General features: G+C 48.6%; 1 protein-coding gene and 1 long non-coding RNA gene across 3 annotated transcripts; one reads left to right on the forward strand and one right to left on the reverse strand.

The window, feature by feature from the left end:
* On the reverse strand, nucleotides 1-6,883 carry CDKN2C (cyclin dependent kinase inhibitor 2C). Of its 2 annotated transcripts, XM_059853847.1 has the most exons (3): nucleotides 5,985-6,122; nucleotides 5,470-5,610; nucleotides 1-1,899 (listed from the first exon to the last, which is right to left on the reverse strand). In XM_059853847.1, exons 2-3 carry the CDS (start codon nucleotides 5,596-5,598, stop codon nucleotides 1,525-1,527), a joined length of 504 nt encoding a protein of 167 aa, XP_059709830.1. In that variant the 5' UTR covers nucleotides 5,599-5,610; nucleotides 5,985-6,122; the 3' UTR covers nucleotides 1-1,524. The 2 variants fall into 2 exon arrangements, with proteins under 2 accessions (XP_059709830.1, XP_059709829.1); XM_059853846.1 differs by lacking the exon at nucleotides 5,470-5,610 and having other exon boundaries at nucleotides 5,985-6,883.
* A 75-nt stretch (nucleotides 6,884-6,958) lies between these two features.
* On the forward strand, nucleotides 6,959-9,839 carry LOC132330961 (uncharacterized). The gene is made up of 2 exons (XR_009487478.1): nucleotides 6,959-7,672; nucleotides 9,531-9,839. It is a non-coding gene; the product is annotated as an uncharacterized LOC132330961 (long non-coding RNA).
* The last annotated feature ends 1,108 nt before the right edge of the window (nucleotides 9,840-10,947 follow it).

Consider the following 10,947-nt stretch of genomic DNA (forward strand, 5'->3'; position numbering starts at 1 on the left):
TTTTTCATATTTCACAGAGGTTTTTAATCAGAACACAGCAGTGTGACAGAGCTTATAGTAAACGTGACAGACAGATTCAGCAATTTTTTTTTTTACTTGAAAATGTAGTAACTAATTTTGTGGGGCTAATTAAAAAAAAAAAAGTTAAAACTAAACAAATTTATTCCCTCTCCTCTTTTAAGTGCTATTTAAAGTAGTATTCATTTTGCATTGATTTAAAACCTTCTATTTTGCACGACTGAAATGTAGACTATTCAAAATGAAGCACTTTAAACTGTCCATCTGCCCAATAAGTAGATCCTGTACAAATGTTAAAAGTTTCATAATAGACTCTTCCCGACACGGTGCTGAGCATCGTTAGCTCCTGTTGGGGCTGGAGAGGCAAATGAGTTTCAGTCTGGTGAATACTCTCAACTCTGTTGCAATAGAAAATTTCCAATGGTTAAATTGTGTTTTAGGTGCAAGCAATAACTTAACTTCACAAATATCAAAAGTGCTGCTTCCTAAATGTCACCGTATTCAAATATTCTCGTTTTGTGAGATGCTGTCATTGAAGTAGTTTATTTCCAGACAAAACAGAATAGTTGGTGGAAAGCAAATATTACTTAGAGAACATCTAAACTGCAATCAGCAGATGAAGTGACCAGAAGTGTTGTATTGCAGCTTTCGTGTCCTCTTTGACAATGGTTCTCTGCTGCTTGTTTTGAAACTAGAAAGAAAAAAACGTCCTCTGCAGTGCACAGTAAACACGAACTACTAAACTGAGCTGTTTAAAACCTCTGGCACTCGAAGAAACACCGCTTATACTGTTTCTGGTAACTAAATTCAAAACCAGATTGGTGAAAGTTTAAATACACAAAGAGGAAAAGTGTCATGTAAATTTAGAAAGTAAGTGACCTAGTTCTACAAGCTTTTGTTAGTGACAAAATACAGTTACTGCCTAAAGCATCTAAGCGCCATCCACTGTCCTCAGGCCACGCAGCCTTTGACTTCCAGCTCTGCCTGTGCAGGGGCTGCAGGTGAGCCCTTATTTAAAGGATGTTTTTATCTAAAACAGGACCTCAGACTCTTGAGCCTGACCGAAAGGGGTGGGGGGAGTGAGGAGAAGGGAGGGGTGCATTGAGAGGTGGGAGAAATCACAGTAAACTATTTCCTTTCCTTAAAAGTCCAGCAATATTAAGCAAGTGAATAGTAGCTCTCGTATTAATGACTTGATACGAATGACCTAAAATAAATTGTAAAAGTTGATACTGGAAAACTAGATATGAGCAACCAACATACACACGGATGAGCCTGGGAGTACTGTGTGAAGTGAAAGGTACAGGAAACCGCTGGGAGCATGGATTTAAAACGTTTCCATTGTCTAAAAACCCACCTCTGGAATTTCTTGAGACTTACACTACCAGCTGTTCAGAAGGGAAAAAAAAAAATGTAATGCGGCAACACATGTTGTTAAAAAGGAGGGAAACACCCCAAGAAGTCTGCACACCCTCAGGTCCAAAGGAGAGCCCGTCCTGGCGGGGTTCAGTCCATGCTGGGGGGGAAGGAGCTGCTGGCCTCCAGGAGTTCCACCACGGCTGCCCTCCGGTAGAGCTTGGCCAGGTCGTAGGCGGTGGCGCCGCGCTTGTTCTGGTGGCCCACCTTGCACTCGGAGCGCGCCAGCAGCAGCTCCACCACCCGGACGTGCCCCTCCTGGGCCGCCAGGTGCAAGGGCAGGTTGCCGTCGTTGTCCTCGATGTTAACATCGGCTTTGAACTCCAGCAGAGTCTGCAAAGTGTCCAGAAAGCCCTCCCTGGCTACATCGTGGATGACAGCGAAGCCGGTACTGTCTTTCAGGTTGGGGTTCGCCCCGTTACTGAGCAGCCGCCGGGCGATTTCGGGGTTCCCGAGTTTCATCACCTGTGAAAGAGAGAGGAGAATTGGATACGGCGGGGGGGGGTTTGCTCCAGCACTGCCTCCTGTCCTCGCTCCTCAGCCCTGGCTTTTGTCAGAGCCCAATTCTCATCTACAGCAGACAGAGGAGGCTCGCTATAGAACTAATGACACACCAGAAGGTCTCGTTTTTCATGTATTTGTTACTGAACTCGGTGAAATTGTGAAAGATGTTATCATTTCGGTGGTCATAGCTTTCTGCCTCGGAGAGATTAATGCCTGAAATAGCACAGAATGGCATAGAAAAACTTTTTTTTCTTTTTCCCCTAACGAGGGTCATCTCAGTTTCTTAACATATAAAAATTAAGTATAGTTCAGTTTTTTTTGCCTAAGTATTGAGACACCTCTGCATTACTGTTTAATCTTGTTAAACAGCAAGTATAGGGTCTCTGAGGAACAGATATTTTACCTAAGCAACAGCAAATGTAGAATGTGTTTTTACAAGCTTTCAGGTGTTTACATTGTCTGTGCATTATCATAAAACAAATATTTGGACTATACCATAGCTCTGTCTTTTGAGAAACATAAATGTTAAAAGAAATTCTTCTCCCCAATATTTGTGTTTCATTAGGTCACCCAAAAAGGAAAAGTCAAAAGGAATGTTTCAAATTTACAGAAGTTGTCTTCTAAAATCAGTATATTATATTACATTTTCACAACCTTTCTATAAGTAAACTGTGGCTATATGCTGTCGTTAAAACATCCCTTAAAAAAAAATACAACAACAACAATAATTGGATTTTCTGACTGTTTCTCTCAGGAAAAAAAAAAAAAAAGAAGCTTCTTTCAATTTTCTCAATTGCACCATAAAACTATCATAATTAGAACACAAATCTCTCTTATTTGTAACTTAACTGCTTGCACCGATTTCCTTGTAATTCCTGATTTTTTGTTTGCACACTTTCCAAAAATGAACACTGTAATGTATATTGTGTAATCTCTAGCCTATAGGCAGTATTTTCCTGTCCTTGTAACTAGTCTCATTGTAAGTATAAAATTCGAAAAAAATTCAACTCTTTACTATTTCCTTAGAGAGAGATTCACATATTGATTTTAAAATCTTGATTAATTAAAAAAATAATCAGCATAAACCAGCATTACAGTGCATTAGATTTAGCTTAAGGTACACTTTCTACAGAGGTTTGCTGAAAATCTCTCCTGACGAAAAATATAGATCAAGTTTTTTAAGAAAAACAAGATATAATAAATACATTTCTGTACAGCGTTTGAAGTGTAAAGCAGCCCAGCACATTATAACCACAGACAGGAGCAAAAGTGCAGATAAGACAGGCTGGGATTCAGGGAAAGAGATCTCTGTGTGCCCCAAGGCTTCCAGCTCCCGACTTCCAGCCAGTTCTTTCACTTCTGACAGAGATGGAAGCGATGTAAAAGAAAACAAGATCATTGTGATCTCTCTTTGTTTAGTAAAAAACCGGACATTCTGATCTCTTTTTGAGAGCCCAGGCTGTATTATTTGTGAATTCAAAACATATATTTGGGTTAAGTGGGAGTTTTCAGTGTTCAGGCCAGGGGACTGAAGGCTGCAGTTAAAGATGCGAGGGGGAGAAAATTCTAAAAAAGGTGGTGCTTTTTGGCCGTGGGCTACAACTGAACAGCAAACGCTTCCTATATTTTGCCAAATAATGTTAGGGGGGAGGGAGGAGAAGAAGTAAAAAGCATTAATTTAATAAACCTGACGAAGAGCATAAGGGCAGGAGATGTATTTGAGGCCTGCATAGGTACACTTCACCAGAAATAAAAAGGACAGAGCAAGACAAGCCGAGTAGTTGTTTAATTAAACATAAATGCATAGGAAAAATATAAAATCATTGACATTAATATAGGAGGATTCTCTCCGTTGTAATTGAGAGAGAGATTACAGAGAGATTATCTCACTCTTGCAGAGTGCACTGAGAGAGAAGTCTTTCGAGCGTGGCCAGGCACCCACAGCACATTTTAGGATGATACATATTGAAAATAAGTCGGCAGATTCTCCTGTTTTGGTTTTTGTGGTGGTTCATCAGCTCAGTTGCTATAATCCCTGAGAAGTATCGTTAGGGCACAGATGCATGTTTAATGCAGCTGGATGCTATGTAATTGTGTAAAATATACCTTAATTCAGGATATGGACAGTTAGCTGCTTTTAGAAAAAATATCCAGCATCCCTGTAGGAAAAATCGGTTTTCAGCCCTTGTCCCGAGGATAAATCAACTAGCTAAATGTTTCCTGCTTTCTTAAAGAATTTAGCTTGTCTAAGTTTTTAATTTAAACCCTTTCACTCTCTTAAAACTTGCTGCAAGTGCCTGCACTGCCATGCGATGCCCTATTTAGGTGTTAACAGGACAGCGAGGAGCTCACAGATCTCCAGCTTCAGCGAAATTATCAAAAAAGGGCCATTCCTGCATTATCAGCAAGAGGTGCTTATTTTCCAGCTTTAACATTTTGATGTTAAGCCAAAAAGCTGTAAATATCTCGAGTACATTCACAGGTCCTATGCTGTTTAAAAATCCACTTTCAGAAATTATTACCGTAGTTTTGGGGGAAGGGGGAAGAGGGGTTAAAAACCGATTTTACTAATGTGTGAAATGAAAAAGCCCTATAGCTCCACTTCCACACTGCATTACTTAAAACTTAAGTACAAATAACCACACTTATTTTCCCTCTGGATTTATAAATCACATCTTTCACTATTTGGTAGGTATTCTAGCCTTTTTGCCATCATTATCTGATAATATTAAAAGCAAAATCTTTCATCAGCTACAATACTTAGCAGTTGGACGAGTTCCAACTCCTGCCTGCACAACTACACAGTTAAAAATTAGGACACAGCACCCTATACGATCAGAAAGGAAATAACTGGAAGCAGTGCCCTGCTAGCCGATCTGAAAAAAGCAAATATTAAAGTTTTGATTATGAATGAAAAAGCAAGTGATTCAGCTGGAACCCTGGCTCGCAGGGCTAGCTCTTAATGTACATCGGAGGTCCTCGCTTCTGAGCAGCATGATTCCCAATGAGAAAGGTCATTCCCACAAACAGAGCATAAAGGAAAAGTACCATCCACAGCAGAACCCAGAACCCAGACGAGCCACGCTTTAAAAGCACATTGCAGGAAAAAAAAAAAAAAAACAAAAAAAAAAAAAAACAGGAAGAAAAAAGATAAAAATCCTAAGCTTCAGAGAACAGAACATTTGTGTTTACAGACCTGCTATGAAATCCTGCTCACCTAAGCTGATTTCTTTTCATCTCAGCTCTCTCATTCCTTGCCTCCTCCCCACGAAGTTAGAAAATATTAGCAAACTCGTAGCCCGTTTGACATTGAGGGTGATCCCCGATTGAAAGAATGGTTTTGACCAGTTTTATTTCAAGTACGTCATTTTAGGGAGTTGGAGCCACTAAACTTATAAAATATGGCATCCAACGAGTTTGAAAAACCACTCGAATTTCATCCACCAGCCTGCTTAAAACGTTGTCTTTTTTGGAAACCCGGGTCACGTAGGTACCAGTGATGAAATATTTTCTCCCTCTCTGGATACCAACCTGCAGCGCAGTCCTCCCAAATCCATTTTGTGCATTGACGTTTACATTCTTTTGCAACAAATTAGTAAGTTGCACTAGGTCCCCCTTGGCAGCCGCGGACGCCAGCTCGTTCCCAGAAGGCTCGGCCATTCTTTAGGGTGACTGACGATCGGAAAAAAGATGAGATTTTTTTTTTTTTTTTTAACCAGGCATGGCATCGGAGACTGACAGAAGGATTGGGATGGTTAATCTTCTGGAGTAAGACCTTGTAGTAAATACTCGTAAAAAACCTCCTTGCCAAGAGCCCGCCCCTAACTCACACGTGATTATTCAGCAAAACTGCAGCTCCACTTGAAGCAAGATTTCTTTGCTTCCACATATAGAGTAACTCTTATTAAAGACTTTGGCCACTTTCGCGGGGGGAGGGGGGGAATAGATTAACAGCTCTGCAATATATTGTATATGTTATAGGTAACATATATACACGTACACCGGAGACTCACTCAGACCTGAGATCTTGGAAGAAGACAACCCACCCTGTTCACAGCCGGTTTCTGAAACTTAGCAGCAGCAGCTCGGAGGAAAGGTCTCCTGTAGCAGTGTGCATCCAAGTCCCGCTCGGGATCCCCCCCTTCATCCCTCTCCGTCGGCTTAGTCCGGGCCCAGCAGGGAAGGGAAGGACGAGCCGCGCCCGCGGAGGGCCGGGCGCGGCGGCGGCGGCTGTCCCGGCGCCCAGCTCGCTCCCTCGGTGCTCTCGCTCCCCGCAGCAGCAGCAGCAGCAGCAGCTTCACTCCCGCGGCCCCGCGCAGCCTCCGCGCAGCGGGCGGGCGCGATCCCGGCCGGCGGCCGCCCCCGGCGGCGGCGGCTCCGGAGCATCCAGGAGGGCGGCGGGCGGCGCGGGGGGGCTGCCGCGAACCGCCGCCCGCGCTCAGGGCGTGGAGGAGCCGCGGCGCGGAGCCGTCTCCGCCGTCGTCCCTCGGCTGGGGTCCCGCCGCCGCTGTCCGCGCTCCTCCGGGCGCTTCCCGGGACAGCCGCTGCTCCCGCCGCGGTCGCGGGGCGCGGGCAGAGCTCCTGGCGGGGGCAGGGGCCGCGCTGGTGCCGCCGCTGCCCCGGCCCGGCCGCGCTCGCAGCCGCACTGACAGCCCCGCTCGCCTCCTCTTCCAACTTCGCGAAATAAAGCTGCACTTGCCGGTCCGCGGCCGCCGCCTCCGCCCGCGGCTTTGCGCTCCCCCTTTTTTTAAGCGCAAACAATCGCTACTTCTGTTTCCTAAGGACACGAAGCCGGTTTCTCTCTCCTTTTTTTTTTTCCCCCCTTCTTTTTTTTTTTTTTTTTTTTTTTTAACCTCATCAGCTTTTTTTGAAAAGAAAAAAAATTTGAGCGCTTTTTGAGTTGAAACACCCGCCCACATTTTAACGGCAGAGATTTAAGGAGGCGCGGCGGAGTTCGGGCAGGAAGGCCTGCAGCGGCTCCCGCCCGCCCCTCGTCCGGCCCCGCCGCGCTCCGGCCGCCGCCGCAGCTCCGCGGCGCCCGGTGCCGTCCCCTCGCCGCGCAGCCCGGGCACGGCTCCGCCACGGCCAGCGCAGCCCGGCTGCTTTTAGCAGCAGCGCTGCTGAGGCCTAGGGGGGGAAAATGAAAGGAAAAGGAGGCTGTAGCAGCGGGAGCCGCCGCACCCCGGCGGGAGGAGCGGGATCGGGGAAGCTTGGCAGGCGGGAGGGCGGCCTCTGCCGCGGCGCTGCCCGGAGCTTCTCCGCGGCGGTCTCCACCTGCCCGCGGGGGGAGCGGAGCCGGCTCCGGTGCCGGTCCTGGCCCCTTCGCCCTCGCTGGGCGCCCCGCGGGCAGCGGCTCCGCGCTCGGGCCGCCCTGGCAGCGGCGCGGGCTCCTCTCCCATCCTGAGGACAAGGTCAAGGATGAAGGGTCAATGTCAAGTTGTCTTAACGGTGGAAGGCGACCGTCCACGGCAGAGCTCCTTGCTTCCCGCGTTTCTGGTGTCCTTGATTGATTCGAAAGTGCCATTTTGAAGGGGAACCGCGCCCGGGCGCCAAGAAGACGCGAGGACTTCGCTTTCCCTTCCCAGGGCGAAGAAGTGAGGATGGTACAGGACGGGGATGTCACCGCCACTCTGCCTAACAGTGTTTAGTGTCTTAAAGTGCTTTAATGGCTGGATTGATTTAGGTTTCAGGGACCCTCGGAGGACTGCGTTCTGCCAAGCGAACCCTCCGAGAGGTAAGCAGCGATGTCATGGCTCCCTGATAAGCACACGTAACCCATCGCTCGCAGGGGCAATCTGCACGTCTGTTTTCTGCGTGGACGCCACGGGAAAGTGATTTTTGAATGTAAACAGGCGAGACAGCTCGGGGAGGTGCGTTAGGGAGGGAACCTGCGGTGGTTACAGCTCCTGCAGCGCTGCCCTGCGGGGGGAACCTGCCGCTGGCAGCCGGGCAGGGGCCCGAGGCGGCCGGGGCCTGAGTCGGGGCCGCCACCGTCAAACAGAGCCGGTTCTACAGCAGTGGATCTGCAGCTGAACGAAGCCAGACTTCTGTATCTGGCTTTCCTTTCAGCTTCGGTTGCTTTTTGCTTTGCAGTTGTATTTTCCTGTACTGATTCCCCCATCCACGCTTGTTTGCGAGTATTACAAAGGTGACAAGTGTGAGCTGCCTACACACGAAGCAGGGAAAACAGCTTTGTTCAGTTTATCGACTGACCCTCCGCTCCCATCCTCACTAAAGGAGAGAAAAAGCATATCTATTTTTAAGGGCCTCATTGTGGTAATTCTCGTCCAGAAGCAATAGTGCTTTTCCCCCCTCCTTTTTCCCCATTTTTAAAAAGCAAAAATAGAAATTATAACTTCCCTCGAAGTTAGCTCTAGAAATATATGTATGCAAGTAGCATCTGTTTATTCAAATACAGTTGCTTTTCTGCATAAAGAGGGAATTTAAATGTAAAACTTGGATTATTCAGTCAGATGGCTTATAAATTACTTATTTTGTGATTAATTACTGCCTAAAATCCACAGGCTTTGGTGGTGTTACCTGTTGCTAACTTAGTGCAAAATTAGACCTGCAAATATTACAACAGTCTCACACTATTTTTTTTTTTGTTGGTTTATGGTTCATAATAAAGCTTCCATTTTCTGTTAATCACACCACATAGCAAAATAATTAACTAGAGTGTAGCTGGAGTGCTGCAGGCCTCCTGCAAGTAAAGCGACCTTGCCAGAAAATGCCACCAAACTTCCTCTGCCGTGCAGGTCTGTCAAAAGTCTTTGCAGAAAGCAGTTCGTTAATCCTGATCACTCTCATGAGTGATACAGATTCTCCTCCTAAACCAGAGAGATTTGTCCTGATCGGCTTTAGAATCAGCAGAAAAGAACCCCAAGAAACCAGCGACAAACAACTTCTGGAGAGGGATATTGTCAGCAGGCATTATAAGGAGTAAAATAATAATCTCCCTAATTTGTCTCTCACTTGTGGGAGGATGAAACCCACCTCGAATGGCTCAGAGAGGCTGTGAGAAGGCAAACAGAAACTTTAGCTGTGACTTGAATGTGAACTTCCTGAGATGTGGGGCACGTGCAGCTTTTCACCTTTTCTTCATGTTCTGGATCAAATCCTTCCTGTTTTGATCTAATATAGATATCATTATTTAAAATATGATTGTAATAGACATGAATGCCGTGGAACTAATCTTGACAACATACCTATAGCTTCAGTTTGTGCCAGGAATTAATTGGCTTTAATCCAATTGCTAAAACTCGCTTTTCAGCCTTTATTATAGTTACTCTCTAGTAATGTGTGGGTGGATTTGTTTGTAATTTAGCATAGGCTGTCCCTGGCATTGCACCATACCTTCTACTTAGTACAGAACTGTCTGTTACATCAAACTGGGGAGGAAAAAAAAAGGTGCAGGTGTGAGGGGAATTAATTTATCATCCCTCCGGTCGGTGGTGGGGAGCTCGCATTGTTAAGCTCACGTCAGCGGGCAATAAAAACCTTTTGGCGAGCCCTGCCAACACAAACTAGAGCAGGAACACGGTAAAATGTAAAAACCCAGCTTCTCTGACACCGTGGCTTCGCATCCTAAGTGGCGTTTCCGTGCGGCCTCAGCCCTCCCGGAGCGCCGCCGCCGCCGCCAGACACCCAGCCCAGGCAGCAGCGTCGGCAGCAGGCTCTCAACCATCCCCTGGGCTTCTCTGGGGATCTCGGAGCCTCCTGAAGGTACAGCCGAGCTTCCCCTGCGCCCCTCTCCGCACGCAGCGCTTGTCCGCGGTGGCGCCCGGCTCCCCCCGCAGCTCGCCCCGGGGCCAGCGGGGCAGGGAGCTGGCAGAGCCCGCGAAACCCCCTGTGACCCCCGCGGATGGACCAGAGAAACAATAAAGAACGCTGCTTCCTAAGCCCGGCAGAATATCTTGATTCAAAGGTATCCTAATGTAGCGTTCTTAGCTGACAGGAAAGCTGCTCGGTGAGTCCGTGACCTCAGCTACGACACGCACAGGACACTTAAAGAAGCAGAGCGAAACGTGTTGGGCTAATTAGCAAGTTGGCGTCCAAACGTGTGTTTTGTGTCGGTGCTAAGGGGGTACACGAACATCACGTTGTACTTAGAAAGCACCAGTTAGATTTGCATTACTTAAAGTAGATTTATTTGCGGTATAGAATAGAATTGCATCTTACAGTGCTGGAGTGATAAGTCTGAGCGAGGGCCGCTGTGCAGATCACGGTGTGCTGGCTCAGAAAAACCTGAGGAAAATGGATTTTCTTCTTTTGAACCAAGTCGGAACCGGGGGGAAGCGTCGCCGCTCCCCCGAGCGCCGGGCGGTGCGGGGCATCGTGTCCCGGAGGAGCGGAGGGGGCGCGAACCGGGAGCGAGCCGCCGCATCCACCGAAACCAGTGCGGTCACGCAGGGATGGGGGGCGAGGGGGATGGATGGATGGATGGATGGATGGATGGATGGATGGATGGATGGATGGATGGATGGATGGATGGATGGATGGATGGATGCCCCGCTCCCTCTCAGAGAGGCAGGGCCGCGCTCCGCCCGGCAGCTGCAGCGGCCCGCGTTTCCCCGCACCGCCCGGGGACGGCTGCAGCCAGCTCCCCTCAGACCCGTTAGGCCGCAGCCGGCGGCGGAGCCCAGCCGGGGCACCTCGCGCCGCGGCCGGGCCCGGGGAGCCCTAACCCCTGGCACAGAACGTGAGGATCTGACCGCCCCGCGGTCCCGCTGCGGCAGCTCCCGCCGGGCCGGGGCTCCCCGCTGCGCTCCGGTGCCGCCGGGTCCCGTTCTCGGTCCCCGCTCGGCTCGGCGCGGTCCCGCCCCCGGCTCCGGGAGCGCTTGACAGGCGGGCAGTCACGTGGCGGCCGCAAAGCGCCTCTTTGCGACCTCAATGACAGGCAAAATGTGCGACACAGGCGCTGTGGAGGCAGGCGGGGAGCGGCGCTGCCTCCTCCTCCTCCTCCTCCTTCTTCTCCTCCTCCTCCTCCTCCTCCTCCTCCTTCCCGGG

This window comes from Haemorhous mexicanus, chromosome 9, assembly GCF_027477595.1.
Source record: "Haemorhous mexicanus isolate bHaeMex1 chromosome 9, bHaeMex1.pri, whole genome shotgun sequence".
Taxonomy (NCBI): domain Eukaryota; kingdom Metazoa; phylum Chordata; class Aves; order Passeriformes; family Fringillidae; genus Haemorhous; species Haemorhous mexicanus.